This window comes from Drosophila biarmipes, chromosome 3R (genome assembly GCF_025231255.1).
Source record: "Drosophila biarmipes strain raj3 chromosome 3R, RU_DBia_V1.1, whole genome shotgun sequence".
NCBI lineage: Eukaryota > Metazoa > Arthropoda > Insecta > Diptera > Drosophilidae > Drosophila > Drosophila biarmipes.
Genome location: NC_066616.1, coordinates 9,615,997 through 9,636,915, shown reverse-complemented (window position 1 = coordinate 9,636,915; position 20,919 = coordinate 9,615,997). Strand labels below are relative to the sequence as shown.

Genomic DNA, 20,919 nt, shown 5'->3' with positions numbered 1-20,919 from the left:
CTATAAACCTCAGGTATCAGCTTAAAACAAAGTGATTCATACAAAGCTCAAGAACTATACACCAAAATGTTTATTAAAAGTGTTTATTTTAATATATGCAATAGTTTATAGAGACACAAAGATGCATCAGATACTTGTATACTCTGTATACAGCTCCATAAACACACAAAGACACAAAGAAAACACCACAAGGATAACAATTGAGGAACAGGACTCGGCAGGGGCATCGGCCAAATGCAAATCACCCGAATACGTTAGCCGAACGTGTTTAGTCCCCCAACATTTCATTTGGAGCTGGATTTGCAAACGGAGGGGAGGTCCCGAATGTCATGGACAACCCCGAAAAAACAGACTATAAATTTATTGTTAACGTGGCTCATGCAAATTGAATCCTTTCGCTTGTCCTTGTCGACTGTCCAGACCGGTTGTGGCTTTGGCTTTCGATTTGCATTTCTTGGCCAGAAAAGGGGGCATAAAACTGTTTTGCTACTTAATAGGCCACGCTCGTCGTTATCTGGGCGGTTGGGATTAAATGTGACTGCTTAATGCGAGGTCCCCGGCATGGCAATAATCGTATTTTAAAGATGAACAATTGACCGGGAATAAATTATGGAGCTCTTGAAATTTAAATTATTAATTGCGAGAACAAGGTGAAAAGAACAAAAGGAAAATTAGTAAATTTGTAAATAATATAACAACAGAATTTCAATAACAAATTAAGTTATTAATATATACATTAATTAAAGCTAGATTTGCTTTTGGCTAAGACGTAGAGGGTCTTTTTATTTTTCACTCGTATTAAAATGAATTAAAATGTCTATCATCGTTAACCTTTTTTACGCAATTACAAAGTAAAAACAGCCACTAAAACTAAGCATAATAAATCCTGTATTTACCCCAGAGCCACGTGTAATAGAAATGCGAATGAAATTGCACCCATACCAGCCCAAAAATAAACCCATAGATGTTACTTTGATTGCCTGATCAGAAATTCCGCACTGGCCTGGGCAATTGAATAAGATTTTTTATATGACAACAACACGTGACCGAATAGAACATTTTTTTCGCCCGAAAATTGTGTTGTTATCCATCAAAAACGTGTCGATGATTCCCCAAAACGAAAAGAGTGCAAATCTCTAGAAACGTGGCCTGCCTCACATTATCCCACAAATTAACATTCTACGTAGAGCCACAGCCCACAGTTGCCATTTGCCATCCAGCAGCCAATTTTAATGGCAGTCGCAGCACAATTGAATTAAATTATCAATCGATGGCCCGGGCACAAGGGTCGGGACAGGGCAGCAAAATAGGAGGAGGACCAAAAAAAGGACAGCACAATCAAATTGATTGTATTTACTTTGACACCAAAGCCAACAACATCCACATCGGTCACACCTCCTCAAGGACCCATGCCCCCAAACTCCCCTAAACATTTTTGGGACATGGGTTGGGTTTGGGTTTTTGTTTTTTGCCGCCTCGATTTGACTTAAATACGGTTCTTGGCTCGTTAAGTGTAACTAACAAGTTGCCATCGCTGGATCGTTGTGGACGCCTTTATTGTTTGCCTCCTTGTTCCAGCCTCCTTTTTTCTGGTTTTTCCTCTTGTTTTGTTTTCCGCCAACTTGAAATGTTCTACACCAAAAAAGGGGAGGGGCTCATTGATTGGCCTTCTGCCTGGGCGACCATCTTTAAGGCAGATGGTGGAATTTAAATGTGCCGCTGGTGGCATATGGCGGTGTCATAAAAAAGGTTCTTGAATAAAATAATAATCGAGATTATTGTAGGTGGTTGTATTGAAACTAAAGTTTATACTTAAGTAGTGTTAAAGCTTATACGTAAGGTAGGAAAATTATTGTGGTATCAAAAAAATGTAAATGGGATTTCGTTCTGATTATCAATACCCATCTGCGTCCCAAAAAATGTTTCACCATAAACCATTAAATAAAAAAGATATAAAAAAATAGAGTGTGAAGTCTCGGAAACAGCCGATCTCGCGCTGCCTTTAATTGAGTAAAGAGTATTTAAGGGTTCTTCGTTTCTATAACATCCTTTAAGGTATTTATTTCTATATAGTTTAAGTAGGTCATTAAGCAGTTGCCCACTGAAAACCAACTCAGACACTCTAATTTTAACCAAACCTTTTTATGGGTCGCCAGAATATGACAGCCATCACGTTATGGCCACAGACACTTTTAAGCGGCCCAAGGAAAACAAGCAAAAGGTAAAAGAATAAAAAACAAAATAAAATACATACACCATAAATAAATAAAAACATAAAATAATCATGTCACGTGCGAATTGATTGAATTTCTTCCCGGGCGCCTTTTGTTGCGTTTCGTACGCACACTTTTTGGTCAACGTGGCCATAACCCTTGGCAGAGACTCCCACCCCAACTGTGGACTCACACCTCAATGAAAAAACCCCGGCTTGGACCAAAGTCGTTTCGTTTAATGGCCACAGACAAAAGGTATTTAATTTAATGCCCGCGCCACTTGGCTAGGTAATTTGAGCTATGAGCACTTCGCGTACACTGACAAAATGTAGCAAAAAAGCTGGCAAATCGACCTGGAAAAACGCTCAACGAAATTGAAAAGCCAAGAATGCCAATATTCATGCGAGTCACAACGCGCGATGCAACGGGCAATCGGAACAGAACCGCGGCTTAGATCGTGACAAAAAAGCCAAATCCAGCTGCCCATATATGGCTCTTAAGTCGTAAAAAAGGGGAATTGAAAGCTGCCTTCAGCCTGACAGCAGCAAAATGTTTTCAGACGAAATTTTCCAAAAATTATCTTTCACTTTTTGTGTTGGGATTCGGTTGTGTCTGCGTTCGCTTCGAGAGAAATCTGCTCGACAGAGCAGTGCAAAAATGTTTCAAGTCAGCGTGCACACAAAAGCCCCAAAAAAGGGGATTCACCCAACCATGCACACACACAGCCGCATACAAAATCACACAGATACCCCGAAGTACGCACACAAACACACCCAGCAGGATCCATTGTTTCACTTGCGATGAAGGTGTCATCATATTTTTTCAATTTCATGGCATTTTTTCATTCATTCATTGCCTTTGCTATTGCTGCATGCCACCGAAATATGCGCAATTGAAAGTGTTTGTTTTAAATGTTTAGTCTGGGTCATAAAGAAAAAGCTATCAATGGGGAACTTAGTTGAAAAAGGTTAAATTTGTTTTGTTTGTAGCATTTCCATTTAAATGCTGTAGCGGTTTATCTTTCTTAAAAAAATAATGCAATATAAATAATGCAAAATAAAATAATAATTAAAAATGAAATGTAATACTAAAGTCTTTTCAACTTTAAACCATTCATAACTATTCGTATGAAAAATAATATCGAGATAAAAAAACTACATTTGCAAACAATTTTGTTTTTAAACCTACCAGTACCATCCCCAAAAAAACTATTTGAAGGAAAGTGCCTAAGCTAAAAATAAAATTTAAAAATAATAATAGTTTGTGTTAAAAAGAACTAAAAATATATATTGTCTCTAGCTTTTATATTTATAATTGAAAATAAAATGTAATAGTAAAGTCTTTTTAACTAACTGATCAAAATATAAAAAACATTACTATCCTATGGGCTTATACCATTCATATAAAAAATAATACCGAGATAAAAAAACCTACATTTTGTTTTTAACCCTACCGGTACCATCCCCAAAAAAGACTATTTGAAAGAAAAGTCCCTAAGCTACCGTAAGGGAAGGGTATAAGGTGTGGTTGGAAAATCCCCCCATCATCGGCCCTCAAAAAATGGAAAAACGCACCGAAAAGTCAGCAAAAATATGCGCGCGTGTTTGTAAGAGCGGGGAAAAGCGAAGCCGAAAGAATGATTGTTGCAGTTTATGGGAAAAACTCCAGCCGAGCTTCGGTTCTCGGGGATGCCTGCGAAAGTGGCTGCATGTGTGGGCAGGAGAAAGTAGGCGACACTCACGCAGGGATGGAGAAACTAAAAATGCGTCCACTTGCAGTGGAAGCACGAAAAACTCGTTAGAAAAACCGTTAGTTTTTCAATTATAGCGCGTAGATTAGTATTTGAAAGCAATGCCCGGGTGTCTGTGTGTGCGTAAATCCCCCTTTCACTAGCTTCCTCCCCCTCGCCCCCCTCTCTCTCTCTATCTAAGCCATTATTGGATTTTGGCTCGCTACTGGCCATTTTCTGGAGGTGGGGATGAAGAAGTAGGAAAAAGGGAAAACTTTCCTGACAGCAGCACAATAACTTTTGAATAAGAAAAACGTGCAACGCTTCTGAAAGGGGAAGCAGGAAGTGTGGGCGGAATATTCGCATCAGGACCGGACTAAAGAGGTTCGAGGTTGATCCAATACAGTGACAACAAACGACAGAGGAGAACTTTTGCAGCTGCAATTTTCTATTCAACTTGAAGCTCTCTTTCTTTCCATCAGGGCAGGGGACAATCAGTTTAGGAAGTTGGCAGTTTTTATGAAATGCCCTCTGCCCCGGCCACCGCTTACATTTCCCTTCCCATCCTCTCGCCCATCTTAGCTCCTTCCGTTTTGGGCCACTGAGAGCCTTTGCTAATTTTACAACGCACATTACGTATACGACGTGGTGGAAGCTGCAAATTCTTGCCTGGAATAACACCTGGCTGCTGGCCCATAGAGATGCCAAGCTGGGATTTTGGGATTGCTTAAATGTTATATATAGAACAAAGAACCATATTATTATATAAATATTTTATAATCGCTACATCGATATGTCATCAGCAACCCTCCGGAATATACTTATATATTCGATAGTTCTGGCTGAAAGTAGTCAGTCATAGACATCTCTGAATATTCAACTGCTTGAAATAAATTGTGTTATTACTCATAAATAAAACTAGAAAATTATGGAGGACTTTTTGGGAGAGGAGGAGGTGGTGCTGCCGCCAAAGCGTGGAATTGAGAAGATGAGACGTGCAGAGCTAATCGCTGAACTGCGCCGGGAGCGAAGGCGTACCGAGGCGATGGTCAAGCGGCGGGACGAGATTAAAGCTGCCCTGCTGCGGTGTAATATGGAGCTGACTGATGCCAGACATCTTTCGGTGGAATTGAGCAGCGAGAGGAATGCCCTGCTGCAGACGCTGCAACGGGAGGTGTCCAAAAACGAGGTGCTGAGCCAACAAGTCCTGGAGCAGGATCAATCAAAGAACGTCATCGTGCAGAGCGTCCTGCAGGATAACGAAGCCAAGGAGGCGCACTTCAACTTTGAGATCGGTGAGATTGCCAGCCAGCGCGATGATTTTCGCCAGGAAATGCAAAAGCTGAAAGAAGAGCTAGGGAAGATCCACGAGGAGAACAGCTGTTCGATTTGCCTCACGCCCTGGGAAGCCGCCGGCCCCCATCGCATCGTGTCCCTGAAGTGCGGCCATCTCTTCGGTGACTGCTGCATCCGCCAGCACCTGGTCCAAAGGAGCGACTGCGGCATCTGCAAGCAGCCAGTGAGTGATCTGGATCTCCGCTATCTCTTTGGCTTACCCGTCCTGGTGGTTGGCCAGCGTGCTCCTGAAGCGCACATCGATCACTCCTAGCCGATGAGTGTTTTCCTGATCGAAACATAAATTATCATCCACCTTATCAACATTGTTTATAATTTACTTCATATTCATACCTTTAAGACAGATAGCTACAGGTTATTATTTTTTGGTGATACAAATTCCTCTTGTCAACTTAAGTAAAATCAAACTTACTACGAAAATTGTAAGGGTTTCACATTTATCAGGTTAATGGGCTTTTCCAACATTGAAATTAAAGATTAAAATTCTCTAAACAAATGAAAAGCCTTTATAACTGTGAAGGGAGCGCAATATAGTGTTATGAAACCATGGATAAAGGCAAGAATTATATGGACGCCTTGAAAAACGTCTTCCACAAAGACGACGGCAAAAATAAGTGCTCGTGAAAGGCTTCTCCTTTCACACTCCGGCACTCAGTATATCACATTGCCATCTCTGAATTCCCGGCCAGGCCATCGCCTTGATTTTCTTTTATGGGTTTTCATTGTTGGCCAGGTCCGCGAGCAGTCCCCCTTTGTAGCGTCTTTAGCGCTGCAGCAACGTCGTTTTATTGTTGAATGAACGGACTTACGTGTGAACTAGTAGGCGACAACAACTTATGCCATTTCCGTTTCCGCTCGCATCGCCATTCAGCGCAAAAGGCAGGAATGGCAATGGCAATGAGAAGGGGAACGGGAACGGGTTAGTGGCTGAGGCAGAGCAGCCAAGAAACAGGAACACAATTGTGAGGTCATGTATGTGACAAACAATAAAGACGATAACTTAGTGCATGCAACACAACGGGGCGGAAACGGAACTGCAACTGCAACTGCCTTGCCTCTCCAAGGATTCCTATGTAGGTGTGTGCCTGGTGTTGTTGCTTTAAAAATAGAATTAAGTTTTTCGTAAAGTTGGACTTAATGCGCCCCTTTCTGGCTTTGCTTGGGTTCGAAAGTTTGAAAATATATATTTGAAAAGCAAAGTTTATGCTTGTGCTGAAAGAAAATATGTCTGGCGTCTTTTGTATACATACAAGGTGTCCCGCCGGCAGCACAAAGCGCATAGCACCAGCTGCCAGTTGCATGGGCTGCGGGTCCTGGAAGCCCTGGAGGTCCTGCGGAAAGTTTTGTTTGCCCTGACACTTAAAAAGTCGTAAAATGCACATTCAGCATAAAAACCACTGTTGGAAATTATGGCCACACTGCACAGTATACCCACCAATACCCGTATTCTATTGCCCTCCACTGTTGCCTTTTGTATCATATTTTCCAGTTTGAAGTTGCCCAAGCTGCCGCGGCTTTTATCTTTAATGCATTCTACGTGCACCATTCGCACTCGCAGAAGGACACCCCAACGATGGAGTTGGGGCATATGCCTCCGCTCGGTGTTTATTGAATGAAAAGTTAAAACCATTCACTTGGCACTGATTTTAAATTCGGATTTATGACTTGGCCAAGAGGGTATTGAAAGAAATCTATAAATTTATATTATCGCTTTCTTGCAAAAGGCGATCATGCCATATCCTAAAGTTTACTAACGGTAAATATAAATGAAATTAAATTTAATTTAAAAACTTACTATTAATTCATGTAATATGAAAATGCCGGCAGAGAATATTTGTTTAAGTGCAAACAACAATTCCAGAAATTTATAAAATAAATATACTTTACAATTTAAAAGATTAGCGAAAATTATAGCAGTGAATATTTCGGCAGATTAATGCATTTCGCAGAATCTGCGAACATTAAAAAAACCAAGCTTTTTGAATGTCCACTGATAAGCTTAAGGCTTATCGCTCTTTCGACGTTCCATGTGTATATTTAGTCGGAGGCTGGCAGCTAGAAATCAGTTCAGTTCCGAAGAACACACAAAGTGAGTTGAATCACAGCGGAATGCCTGCCACGTCGGTGATTTTGCTGAGCTTCTTCGTAAGTGCCATCGTGGCCATAGATTTTCCAGAACACAATTGCCCCGAATATTTCACATATGGCATTGAAGGAAACGGAAGTTATATAGGCGTTTTCACGGCAAACAAGGCCGGCCTCAATGTATTGAATTTCAAAGCGGTGTTTGAGTGGACAAAAGTGAGTGGGAAACCAATATAAATTATTTGAAATATAACACAAAAATAATAAATTATTTCGATATATAGCTCAGTCTTCCGCAAGTATCGGGTATGATGCCGTTTCCCAACTACAAAGAAGCCATCGCAGGTATTAACAAGGGACTTCGTGGCCAGACTTTTGTTCGATTCATTAACATTAACAATGTTAATAAGCTGCCTACACTTACTAAATTCTACCTTAATGATGAGTTACTTTGCAACGCAGCGCTAAGTGAGTATAACTCAAGACTAAACAAGTAGTCAGTAATTTTATGTTGGCATTATATTTGCAGAAACATTTCGCAAACATTCTGGACTAAAAATTTCCACTAGATTATCCACCCAAGAGAATATTAGAAGAGTAGGAAATACTCGCCCAAAAATGCATCCAACTTTACCGTTAATAAATCCCAGAGAGTTCATATGATGTACTTACTTCAAATATTACTAAACGTCATTTTTTTAAAACAACGTTAAAAAAAATTATATCATTATTTCTTTGACCGTTTCTTTGACAGCTATATGTTAGAGTCGTCCTATTTTTATTACATTTCATTAGAAATTCTTCTGTCAAAATAAACCAAAGCTATAATTTGTTTCATATTATTTTCTTACCAATTTTCCGATCGTTTCTATAGCAACTATATAATATATTCGTCCGATTTTGATAAAATTTAATTCGAAAATCAGAAACTATTAAAAATGTTATTTTTTAGAGTTATTTTTTGCGTTTACTCCTATGGGAGCTTTAAGATGTCGTTGTCCGATTGCTTTAAAACTGAGAGACTAGTTTTCGTAGAAACTTCTGACTGAAATCATAATATCCTCTGCGAGGGTATAATAATGAAGCGTGAATATATGAGGTTAATAAAAATGTGTTCTACCTACAATCGGTATACGCTTACGGATAGCATTCGAGGTATCATTTAAAGGCACATAAAAGTATTTATACGAAAGAGTTAAAAATAAAACCCATTTAGGAAACCAGATAAGCTTGAAAAGACTTACCGTTCATCAGAAAGTTAAGGGCAGTCAGCCGAGAGGAAGATGGCCAAAAACAAGATGTAGAGGAACCGCAAAAGGAAAGGAACCAACTAAGAAACTCAGAGAAGGCCACTAGGAAGCCACCTACTTTGTATCAACAGATAAAAGTAAAGTTTTTCAACATCATTTACTCAGAACCAGAATCGGAGCCGCCGTGGAGTTGGAGTCTGACTTAATTCCACGGTCGAGAGGTGAATTTCCCCGGAAAACCTAAAACAAAATACATAAAAGTGTCTTCTTAATTTTTCTTTTGGGGGAGGGCAAAAGGTTTCTTCGACTGCGGTTAAAAATGTTGTAGGAGTACAACCTGTTGTCGGAGTTCAACCGGCTGCGAAAACTTTTTTAATACGTTACGAAACCTCGGCCCCCGCTGCTTCGTTCATCACCCTCCTCCGAACTTGTTTCACTTCGGGCTCTATTAAGGCAACGAAAACTTTACTTTCGACTGCTGTCTAACGGTAATGCTGGGCATAAGCCATGATTGAAAGGTACCCGCCTTCGGGGGGACTTTCCTACGGTTTTTGGGGGTGAATAAATATTTTGACCGCGGGGTCAGTGCTTCCAGCTTCCCTCCTCATTTACCGCCCATCCCGCGGTTGTTATTGTTATTGCGCCCGATATTAGCAGGACATTATTGAAATTATTTACCTTTCCGCCCCTCTCAGCACGTCCTATCGCTCCCTGGCTCTTGTTTTCGGCCCCAACTCGCGGGGAAAAAGTTGCATAAATTGTTTTGTTATTAATCCCAGGCCGGGCCATTGAGCGCTGAAACGACTGACAGGTGTTTAAATTTCAAAACTTTTAATGGCAGCGGCAGCCACAGCAATGATTATTATTATTATAATTATAATGGATAACAATAAGTTTTGATTGGATGATTATTAAAATAACTTAGGGAGCGGAAATCAATGGAAAATTAAGCTAAAATGTGTAGACAGTGTGACACAATGGGATCAATGAAGAGAATATAATTGGATTAAGGTAAATGAATTTATATTTAATTGACTTGATTTGTTGGTATTTACAAAATAGGGGCCTAGGAATATCAAAATACACTCCTATTCACAAATTTGATTTGACTGGATTCGATATGCTTATAACTTTGCACAAAAAGAAGTGTGACCAAATTAATGAAAGTATTAAATGCAATTACATTTTAAACATGTAGTATGATCATTTACAACATTTCTGTGTAAGTCATCTGAAAATTTTACTATATTAAGATAATTATTCAATATTCAGTTATAATATGTTAATAAGCACGTGGTCTTGTTTAAAAATAGTGTGACCAGAGTGTAATGTAATGTAAATGTGTTAAATTGTTAAAATAGTAGTATCATTGATCACATAACTGTGAAGGTGGGCATACTGTTTTCGTATAAAATAACTAATGTGATATAATTTATTACAATCCTTATAAACTATATTATAATAGGCTAATAAGCTTACTCTCTCTACTTATAAGAAACTCTGAATTCCCAAAGGCAGCTAATTAATAATTTATATTTGTCACCGGGCTGTGTGCCCCTTTCCCGCTATCAACTTTCTATGGACTCTTTAAGCTGCCCCTATCAACGCCTGGCACATTGTCAATTTGTCAAGTTCTCAGTGTCTTGTCCACACATTCTCGCTTTCCCGGGGTCTCAGAGCCATTCTCATTCCCATTCCTGCTGCCATTCCTACTACCATTCCCATTCCTGGTCTCATAATCGCACTCATCTGGGGGTCGAGTGGGAGTCAACTATCAACTATCAAGTTAGAGCCCGAAAGGAAGCCTCGGTCACTTGCCACAAAGACCGGGAACATATTGTAGCACGATTTTTAAAATAAAATTAAGTTGAATTTGCTCTCTCTCTCTGTGTGCTGGCGGACTGAAAGAAAGGCTGTCCCCTTTGGCATGTTGTCCTTGGCTGTCACACAATCACCCGCAGACAGAAGCACAATGTGGAGAAAAGTTCTCCTTCGGCGGAGAAAGAAAGAAAAGTGCAAAAAGCCAAGTCAGTAAGTAGCCAAGAATTTTCACAACACAAGAAAACTCACGTATATGTAGGTTTACTATATATACAAGTATATGTGTAAAAGGCACCGCAATAGACTGTCTGTGGGGTAGAAAGAAACTAAAAAATATGCCGCAAATGCAACATAACTTTGCAGCTTATTATTTTTTATTGCAGCTAATAAGCTTGACTTGCCAGTTAATGGCGCATTTCCGTTTCCGTTCACCAACACACACAGGCACACACTCACTTTTCGAGGGGAAAACCTGTCGCAAAGTTTATAATGAAAATATTTTCAGCTTAGCGACGACCAAAGAAAGTCCGGAAAACAGAAAGCGGCAAATGGCTACTTGTTGTTGCTGAAAACTCTCACAAAACTGTCAGAACCAAAAACCCTTGACACACCCTAATACACACATTCGCTTAAAACCATTTAGCTTTTTGTCTTTCCATTCTTGAGCTTATTAAAGTAACATTTTTCAGACACTTTTCATTTATTTTATTTGTCCATATTTCCTTATTGAAACTTTTTAGACCGGACAATGGTTTTCCTTCCGACCTCACCTCCCATTCTGGCCGCTCTTCCTTGGCTTATCCCAGCAAAATGGCCTCATTTGCTTGGAGTGAAAAGGACATGGCGACCAGGACGACCAGTCAACCATTTCATTGTTGTCTTAGTGCCTCCTGCTCATTGCAGCCATTTGGTTATTGTTGTGGCTGGAAATGTATTTTGTAGCTCATTTGTGTGTTTGCCCGGAAGTTGTAGCTGTGCACAGGATACGTTGAGTGCCCCGATTTCACACGAGAATGGCCGGAGCCGCCACATTCGGGCCGGACAGTCACGGACAAGGTGCAAACATTACATTCGGACCAGGATTTTTAATCTCTCTGCTTTTAGGACAATTGCTTGTGGGGCGGCTGCCTAATTGACCGCAGTTTCCTACGAGTAGAAAATTCATCCACAATCCAGAATAACGTTTATATGAATTAAATCTGCCAGTTCTGGAGGCCATTATATATATAGGAGCTGTTTTCCTGGGACTACGGAACTATGTACTCAGTAATATATGTATAACATAGGAAGAAAAAAAGAATGTGCGAATATATGTATGTTTCAGAATTTTCCAATTATCAATATAATAATTAAATATTAGATTTGAAAATTTTTTATATCTTATCTTATCTTATAATATATGTTTAACCTAAGAAGAAAATAGGGATGTGCAAATATGTTTCAGAAAATTTTAAGTATTTATATAAATATTAAATATTCTTTTGCGGAATTTTATTTTTATATTTATAGCAACTTATTTCCGTATCATTAAATACGATTTTAATTTTATAACTATTAAAACATTTGTATGATGTGTATATCGGTATTCACTTGATTTCTGACTTATAAGTACATTTTCCTCCTAAAGATTTTTTGAGAAATTCGATTTTACGCAGTTCGTTGATAATAGAAAAATAGACAACTTAAAAAAGTTAAGCATTTCTCGGAATTTATTTAAGTAAATCAAATGTAGCAAAACTTAAAAAAACTTAACTGAAAAAAAAGAATTTTCCAGCTTAAAAAACATTTGGAATTCATATGTATTTTATAAAATATTTAAACAATCATCCCAATATTTCAGAAAACGAGTATTAATAGTAATACATTTAAATATTGTATTATTGCAAATTCGATGATAGTATATAAATCGGGTAATTACTGCATTACAGAGAGTCTATGACCATGAAATAAAAAACAAAGAGTTAATTTCCTCAAGACCTTATCGCTCTTTGAAACGTCCCACATGAGTACTTAGTCAGAGGCTGGCGGCTAGCTATCAGTTCAGTTTTGAATAATACACAAACTGAGTTCAATCACAGCGGAATGCCTGCCACGTCGGTGATTTTGCTGAGCTTCTTCGTAAGTGCCATCGTGGCCATAGATTTTCCAGAACACAATTGCCCCGAATATTTCACATATGGCATTGAAGGAAACGGAAGTTATATAGGCGTTTTCACGGCAAACAAAGCCGGCCTCAATGTATTGAATTTCAAAGCGGTGTTTGAGTGGACAAAAGTGAGTGGGAAACCAATATAAATTATTTAAAATATAATACAAAAATAATAAATTATTTCGATATATAGCTCAGTCCTTCGCAAGTATCGGGTATGATGCCGTTTCCCAACTACAAAGAAGCCATCGCAGGTATTAACAAGGGACTTCGTGGCCAGACTTTTGTTCGATTCATTAACATTAACAATGTTAATAAGCTGCCTACACTTACTAAATTTTACCTTAATGATGAGTTACTTTGCAACGCAGCGCTAAGTGAGTATAACTCAAGACTAAACAAGTAGTCAGTAATTTTATGTTGGCATTATATTTGCAGAAACGTTTCGCAGGCATTTTGCACTTATGATTTCCACTACATTATCCACCCAAGAGAATATTAGAAGAGTAGGAAATACTCGCCCGAAAATGCATCCAACTTTACCGTTAATAAAACCCAGAGTGTTCATATGATATACTAACTTCAAATATAATTTAATTTCACAAAAAATTTAATTTTTCATAAACAAGAAAGTTTATGTAAGAAATAATTAACGTTAGTAATGCATCCAACCTTACTATTAATAAAACGCAGAGAGTTCATATGATGTACCTACTTTAGTTAGTAGCTAAATTACATTACATTAAATCACAAAAAAAACATTCAAAAAATATGGATGTTCATTAAAACTTGGTATACCCTTGCAGACAGAAATATAATTATGATATAATTGTAAAAAAAATGTATAAAAATTTTTTACTTAGATAAGTACAACCGCAATACAACTTTTCACCACTTTATCCCTTTGCTCGTATCATATTTCTGTGCACACAAGAATTCCAATTTATTTTTTATTCGGTAAAGATCAATTTTTACACATCAATAAAGAAAATATTGATTTTTGTTTTCGCTGCTGGCACTTGCAGCGACTTTTCACACAATTGAAAATATGTCAGACGAAATGAGAGCAAACTTTTGTTACCTTCTTATTATTTTTGTTTTGTTCGTTTTTATTTTTTTGAATATTTTTATGCGTTACGAGTACAATAAACATCAATGTGATGGGAGCGCCAGACATAAGGCATCTGGTCCTGGGCCCCTGCCTTCGGTAAAGAAGGGGCGACAAACAAACAGAAAGCCGAGCTGACAAAAGTTTGCGCAAAAATCATAAAGTGCAGGCAAAAGTTTCTGGGCAACGCTCGTAAAGTCGTAAACCAGAAAACCGGAGGGCGATTCGGAACATCCCGGGATCCCAGAGTCCTAAGAAATCGACCACCATCAATTCGAAAATGGCGTAAAAGTAGCAGCGATTTGTTTGCCTGCTGCAGCTGAAGCCATTGTGGTTATATCGAGCATCCTCGGTGCATTTGGCCAGTTTTTGCATTCTGCATTCTGCACTTTGCCACTTTGCATTTTATCTTTATTTGCATTGCGGCTAACCAGCGACAAGCATTCTTGTGGCCGGACATGCCGAGTGGTTTTTGTTTTGAGGAAAACAGAAAGAAAACTTTCTTTTCCATTCGGGGGCCTTTGGATGACTGCCAGCGCAGTGCAAGTGTCAAAGATTCTTTGGGCACATTGGTGCGTTGCTGAGCATCCAACAGAATGTTTGTTATAAATTAAAGCTGCGGTCGTGTCTGCAGGGGCACGAACTTTTATCAGCGGCACAGATTTGTGGCCCATAACTTGTGATACCCAGCTCACACACACTCGCCGGGGGGCCTCTGCTTCCGCTTAGAAAATGGGTTTTCTTTTCAATTGCGGATTTTCATAAATTGTTATCTCTTTAAATTGGCTTTTAATTGGTCGACAGGGACCCCGTGTGCAATTGTTGTGTTTAATTATTCGGGACTATTAAGTGAAAGATTAATGAGCCTGGGGTTTTTGCGGTGGCATAATATTGTTGTTCTCTATTATTTATGGCCGGCGGTGTGGGGTTCATTTACACAATAATTACCCGGCCATAGTGTGCTCTTAATTGTTCGATTTCAAACTAAAGTTATTCCTTAACTGCAGCATAAGTTCTGGTCAACGAGCAAAACGTAATATCCAATGGACGATAAATTATCAGGCAGTGAAGGCATAAATACAGATGGTGAAGTTTGGAGAAACTTTAAGAATGCCGGGACACGGGGTCCTCGGTGCCCTCGCAGTCCTGGTGATAGAACGCACAGGCAATAACAATTTATATGGCCGAGGGTGACATTTCAACATGGCCAGGACACGTTCTGGAAGTTGGACCGAGCTCAGGGCGAGCGAGCGGACCAGTGGTATCATTCAAAAAGGTACTACAACCTTGGTGCGGACAGGAGAGCGTTTAGAAATTAATGATAATTGACACAATAAGCGACAAGTTGAGCTCGAGTCCTGGTAGCAAATCCAAGGGACGGGCAGCTGGGCCTGGACTCTGGACTCTCCGGCCCGTGGGATAATAGTCAATGACATTAGAAGCCAATAAATAAAGGCGAATGAAAACAAACAGCGTGCAGCCCAGCAAAACGTGCAGACAGCTGCCCTTGGGTATAAAAATATACACGGAGAAAATTCCTACAATTAAAAAAAGCATGTAAATGTATTAATGTAATTTTTCACTTACAAATATTCAAATAAAAAAACAAATAAATATGTTTCAGATCAATGAATTAATTACTTAGTTAGTTTTAAAAAATATAGGACATTTAAATATTTAATGCTCGTATATACAATAATAAATTACTTAAAAAGCATACAGTTTTGAAAAGAATGAAGAATACTTATACATTATGATATCCCCATTTTCTTTCACATAACAAAATTATAGTACATTTTATTCTCTCTGTTTTGAAATAATTAAAGGAAAACGAATACCCTAAGAGTTGATTTGCGAAGGCGTCAAACACATTTAACGCTTAATTACATTGAGGCCGAAAGGCAATCGTGTGAGCAACCGCACACACAAATTCCTACTTCCTAATTAGGCGGAAAAATTAACAGCCCTTCCCCGAAAAGCCGCCCAAAAACCCTCCCCACTTATTGCGCTTTGGCAATCAAAGCCACTGACAGAAACTATAAAATTTCAGGGCTCACGTGTGCCGCTCACTTTCGCATTTATGGAAATAATTAAAACTGATTCGGCGCCCGTTTTAGTGGCGCGCCTTAGCTTTTGGCCACAACAATCGGTACCGCCCCCTCAATTAAGTTGCGTTCATCATGCACGACTTTGTCATTCAATTAACCATTGCAGTGCCAATAAGTGAGTGGCACATTAAATGTGGGAAAAGGCGAACGTGACCGCGCGCCGAGGTTTGCTGTCTCCTAATCTTGTTCTATCCTTGCTATCCTTGGGAAAATAAAAACATTTCGGTAATTTTCAATTTAGACATCTTATAAATTCAACTGCAGTAATTAACAGCATTTAAACATCATTCAGTAGGTAATAAATAAACAAGTTTCATTACATGTACTATTCAGATTTAAAAAATAATTCATGTAACACTCAAGTTTCGTTAGGAACCTAACTAAGAGCTGTTTTTTGGATAAATGTTTTTGAATTATTTATTAAAATCTTTGAGTATTAAATAGATTGAAAATGCGACCTGAGAATAGGGAATGTGAAGCCTTTTGCACAAGTGAAATTTTTGAGACCCCGTAGCTTCCCCTGAGTAAAATCCCTTCGACACTGCGGCATCTACAGGCGATTTTTGGCCAAGGAAAATGGTAGCTCAACTTTTCGGCTCAGCCTGGGCAGCTGCTCTGTTTTTAGAGGCTTATGTGCTCATATTTTGCATGCCCAGAACTGGGGGGAAAGGGTGGACGTGGACAGGGAAGCCGGAATGGATTCTGGAATTTGTGGCTAAGCTTCGATTCGTTACAATTGGCCAATATTTCGGCTTTGTGCTGTGAAACAATGTGGCCTAGAAGTTCGGCAGGAGATTTTTGATTTTAGCGGGCCAAAGTCAAACGAATTCCCTTATGTACATGTTGGGCCCCCTCTATGCCTCTGTTCCCTTTCATCCCTCAATCTTTCCTTACTTTCTTTTGTGCCCCGGCTCGCTGATGCGAACGAAACCGGAAATGAAAGTTCTGGCAATTGAATTATGGATATAAAATTGCGCTTGACGTTCGCCGGCGCAGGGAGACGCTAGTTTTAGTCGTTCTCTAGGTTCAATTTGCTGTTTGTTTGATTGTTTTAGCCATGATGGGCCCCGCAGGAAAGGTCAGAGTTGGCCTTGGATCATTCTTAACGTCAATCCATACCCGATCGAAATCCCCAAGTTATTTCTTTCTCATAAACACTTGTGAAGTATTTCAAGTGGCCGCTAGCCACTGGGCATGGGAAGATATTTGGCGCGTCTGCCAAGCGTGAGTGGTAGAAGTTCCTTCGCATATTCCATAACTGCGTTCACAAATCTGCCCAAGCGAATCAGCGGAGTGCTCAGTTTTGGACACATCATGACCGAGGTAAGTCAGGTTTTGAAGTCATGAAGGATAAAAGATCCCATCAAGTTTCCCAATAACTACCATAGTATTTGGGTTACTCATTGCTTAAGCTAATCCCAACTTGCATGTAATACATGTTAGTTTTTAAAACCACGGATAGGATTCCCTTTAAAGGTAATTTACAACGCCATCTATGTATATCTAGAGTATACTACCAAATATTTTTACATGTAAGCCGGAAGGTTCTCTCAGAGGATTGCTTTTTACATGTAAAAACAGGACTTCCTTCCGTATCCGTGTCGATATTTATCCTTTTGTTACTTAGCATTTTTGATAAAATATCGATAACTGAAATTTGCATGAATCTATTCTAACGAGATCTCAAACAATGCCCGCCTTTTATAGTACAATTCGTTTTCTTTTAAAATATATAAAAAAACATTTAATAATCTTTGTTTTAATAATATTCTTACCACCTGAACTCTCGAAGCTCCGTGGTGTAAGCACTCTTTTTCTTCGTTTTTATACCCGCTTGATTTAAATCAAGTTTAATCGCTATCTCCGGAGGAAATCTCTTGAGGATCCTCCGCTCCGGCGTTTTCCGCGTTTGCTCCAAGTTCCTCGTCATCGCTATCAGAGTTTTCCATGGGATTTGTTTTGAGTCGGGCTATCAGTTCCTTGGCGGGATTAAAAATGCCATTTGTTTGCTGGGAGCAGATGATGCAGCGCTGTGACTTTTTGTACTGGGCCAGTGCGCACTTTTCACAGAAATAGTGCTTGCACCTGTGGAGAGAGTTAGGGTATTTATCAGTAAATTATAAGCGAAGTCTTTCTGATAGCTTTGATTAGTTTATGCAGTTCCTACTCACTTGGTCACTACGGGATTGACGAAGCTCTGGCGGCAGATGTGACACTTGAAAGGCAGCGATTCCTCGTCCGAGTGGATCTCGTACTTGCCGTCATCGCCATCCGAATCGGCATCTCCCCTCCGTTGACTTTCGTGATCCATTTCCAATTGCCAACCAGCCTTGTAGTCACTTCGATCGTGCAGAAACTTGCAGCTGTCGCCAAAACCGCAGTACCCTGTCTCCTTGTAATCCTTGCAAATATCCGGCTGGTAATCCCACCGCACAGTGGCTCTTAGATGAGCGGGAGCCCTGATGGGACCACTTCGCACCATGCCGGAGCTGGCATTCCCCGCCGCCGTGTCCTGCTTTTTGTAGTACTGCGCATAGTTGTTGATTCCGCGATAGATCTTATCGTCCGCCTTGCCCTCCAGTTCCTCGTTGATTTTCAAAGCGCGCGCGTGGATTGCCTGAGCATCGCGATCCAATTCCGTGTCCACTTCGTTAATGGACGTGGCACCCTGATCCTGTGGTCCACTGGGTAGGGCTTCGCGCTTGGACTTGTAGGCGATGCCCAGCTTGTCATCGTCGGAGGCGGAGGATGAGGCATCTTCATCGGGTGCCCCAGCCTGGCGCTTCGCCTTGCTCAGTGTCTTGGTGCTCTGGAAGTTGGGATTCGTGCGCTTTCTGCGGTTTTCTGCCCGCACCAAGGCACTGGCCATGCCTTGCGCCTCCTCATCGCTGCTTTTTGCTTGGAAAAGTAAAAATATCAACCAATTTTCTCTTTTGGCGGTAAAATTTGCTAGCTTACCAGATTCGTTGCTGCTGCTTTCCTTTTTGCGGCGAATGCCAGCTCCTTTCTTTATATTCCGCTTTTTGAAGCCAAAGGCTGAGGTGCTAGCCGCCTCTTCGGACATTATCCGGCTCTAATGGAGGCTTACTTTTCTATTAATCAACGTTAACAACAATAAACAAACTATTTCGGCAATTGTCTTGTGCTTCTTCTTCTAGTCAAGGAACTAGAGATGCTAGTTTTGCTATTATCGTTATAAAAGTTAGTATTTTGTATGCGGGCACACAAAAATACCATTGGCGGGGGATTCGAAAAAAATGAAAACTACTTCAAGCCAAGGCAATACACCCAAATGTTCTAGAAAATATGTAAATTAACTTACATTAAGTAAAAAACATTTCTCTTTGTCAAATAATATTTATAATACCTGCAATAACACCTAATTATAATTACAACGTTTACACATTTTGGATTTAAGGCCTACAAATGCTATTTTATATTTAAATAGTTTAACACGTGTACTTACATAGGCGGTTTAAAAGACATTCTGTGTTGGTCCCAGTAATTACCCTAATGACCGAAACAGGTCTGAAAAATCATTATATCGGAGCTAAAGAAAAACATTAAAAAAAATCAAAACGTGGTATTCATTAATGAATTCATTCAAAGCACCGATACTATCGATAAATCTATAAGCATTTTGAAAGCTCCACCGATATCTAGCTTTATTTGGCGCTCCGTGAACGGTCACTCCGTTTTTTATCGCTTATTTTTAGAAACAACACGTAAATTTAATAATTTTACTACAAGTACCTTTAAAATTTGCTAATAATTCTTATTTTCAACGCGCAGAACATGACGCTCGAACAGGTCTCCAGCTCCAAGTGCTTCGAGGGCGAGCAGCGCGTGTATCGCCACCGATCCGGCACTTTGGATTGCGACATGACCTTTGGCGTCTTCCTGCCGCCGGCCGCTCTGGAGGGCAAGCCGTGCCCGGTGCTCTTCTTCCTCAGCGGACTGACCTGCAGCCACGAGAACTTCATCCAGAAGAGCGGCTTCCAGCAGCACGCCGCCCGTCACAACCTGATCGTCGTCAATCCAGACACTTCGCCCAGGGGCGTAGACATCGCTGGCCAGGATGACGCCTACGACTTTGGCAGCGGCGCCGGTTTCTATGTGGATGCCAAGCAGGAGCCGTGGTCCAAGCACTACAAGATGTACAGCTATGTGACCCAGGAGCTGGTGGATGTGGTCAATGCCAATCTGCCCGTGGTGCCCGGCAAGCGGGGAATCTTTGGCCACAGCATGGGCGGCCACGGAGCTCTAATCTGTGCCCTCAAGAATCCCGGATTGTACCAGTCGGTCTCGGCCTTTGCGCCGATAGCCAATCCGACGGAGTGCCCGTGGGGCCAGAAGGCTCTTGCTGGTTACCTTGGGCCCAATCAGGCTGATTGGGCTTTGTGGGATGCAACGCATTTGGTTTCGCAGTACGAGAGCACGCCGCAGGAGCTCTTCATCGACCAGGGGGCAGCCGACAACTTCCTGGCCGGCAAGCAGCTGCTTCCGGAGAACCTGCTGGCCGCCGCCGATGGCAACGATCACATTCAGACCATCTTCAAGCAGCGCGAGGGCTACGACCACAGCTACTTCTACATCGCCACCTTCGTCGCCGAGCACATCGCCTACCACGCCGCCCTGCTTACCGCCTCTGCCTGAATGTCTTCTTGATGGCGATTCAGCTTGTTCTTTTCCTCGGTTTGTATTGTACTAACACTCTAATTTAGAGATAAATCGCAAGTCAATAAACCAATCGTCACGGTGTTTCTGAAATGTGTATTTCGTAACGAAATATTTTCTTATTATATACTAAAATTTGAAGTCTTGAAACACGTATAAACAGGTATATTAGGTATCATATTATTTTATGGCTTTTTCTAAGGCTTATCAAATGGTTTCTAGAACTTACGTCTTACACATTTAAGTTTTCCTATTTATTAATTTATCAAAATTATATAAATACTCAAGATTTATTTATTTAAAACCGAAATCTTCTATACACAATTTGGTATAGATTTTCAAATATTTTTATAAAAATCCACCAAGAAATTTCTTTCTATGATGGTTTTCCTGATGTAGAAGTATCTAAGCAAGAAGTTAAAT

The 20,919-nt window shown here is 40.2% G+C and overlaps 4 protein-coding genes across 8 annotated transcripts; 3 read left to right on the top strand and 1 right to left on the bottom strand.

The window, feature by feature from the left end:
• Positions 1–4,792: 4,792 nt before the first annotated feature.
• LOC108030965 (uncharacterized) lies at positions 4,793–5,783 on the top strand. Its single transcript, XM_017104165.3, has one exon. The coding sequence runs from the start codon at positions 4,871–4,873 to the stop codon at positions 5,549–5,551; it is 681 nt and encodes a 226-aa protein (XP_016959654.1). The 5' UTR covers positions 4,793–4,870; the 3' UTR covers positions 5,552–5,783.
• A 1,568-nt stretch (positions 5,784–7,351) lies between these two features.
• LOC108030964 (uncharacterized) lies at positions 7,352–13,304 on the top strand. 4 transcript variants are annotated; one of them, XM_050889050.1, is made up of 3 exons: positions 7,352–7,599; positions 12,797–12,980; positions 13,042–13,304. In XM_050889050.1, the coding sequence occupies exons 1-3, from the start codon at positions 7,408–7,410 to the stop codon at positions 13,173–13,175; spliced, it is 510 nt and encodes a 169-aa protein (XP_050745007.1). In that variant the 5' UTR covers positions 7,352–7,407; the 3' UTR covers positions 13,176–13,304. The 4 variants fall into 4 exon arrangements, with proteins under 4 accessions (XP_050745007.1, XP_050745008.1, XP_043951547.1 ...); XM_050889051.1 differs by lacking the exon at positions 12,797–12,980 and adding an exon at positions 7,668–7,851; XM_044095612.2 differs by lacking the exons at positions 12,797–12,980; positions 13,042–13,304 and adding exons at positions 7,668–7,851; positions 7,913–8,897 and having other exon boundaries at positions 7,355–7,599.
• Positions 13,305–16,929: 3,625 nt separating this feature from the next.
• On the top strand, positions 16,930–20,589 carry LOC108032083 (S-formylglutathione hydrolase). Of its 2 annotated transcripts, none has more exons than XM_017105907.3 (2): positions 16,930–17,142; positions 19,612–20,589. In XM_017105907.3, the coding sequence occupies exons 1-2, from the start codon at positions 17,014–17,016 to the stop codon at positions 20,473–20,475; spliced, it is 993 nt and encodes a 330-aa protein (XP_016961396.1). In that variant the 5' UTR covers positions 16,930–17,013; the 3' UTR covers positions 20,476–20,589. The 2 variants fall into 2 exon arrangements, with proteins under 2 accessions (XP_016961396.1, XP_016961397.1); XM_017105908.2 differs by lacking the exon at positions 16,930–17,142 and adding an exon at positions 19,470–19,544.
• On the bottom strand, positions 17,536–18,971 carry LOC108032082 (E3 ubiquitin-protein ligase RNF113A). The gene is made up of 3 exons (XM_017105906.3): positions 18,778–18,971; positions 17,991–18,717; positions 17,536–17,904 (listed from the first exon to the last, which is right to left on the bottom strand). The coding sequence occupies exons 1-3, from the start codon at positions 18,881–18,883 to the stop codon at positions 17,670–17,672; spliced, it is 1,068 nt and encodes a 355-aa protein (XP_016961395.1). The 5' UTR covers positions 18,884–18,971; the 3' UTR covers positions 17,536–17,669.
• Positions 20,590–20,919: the final 330 nt, after the last annotated feature.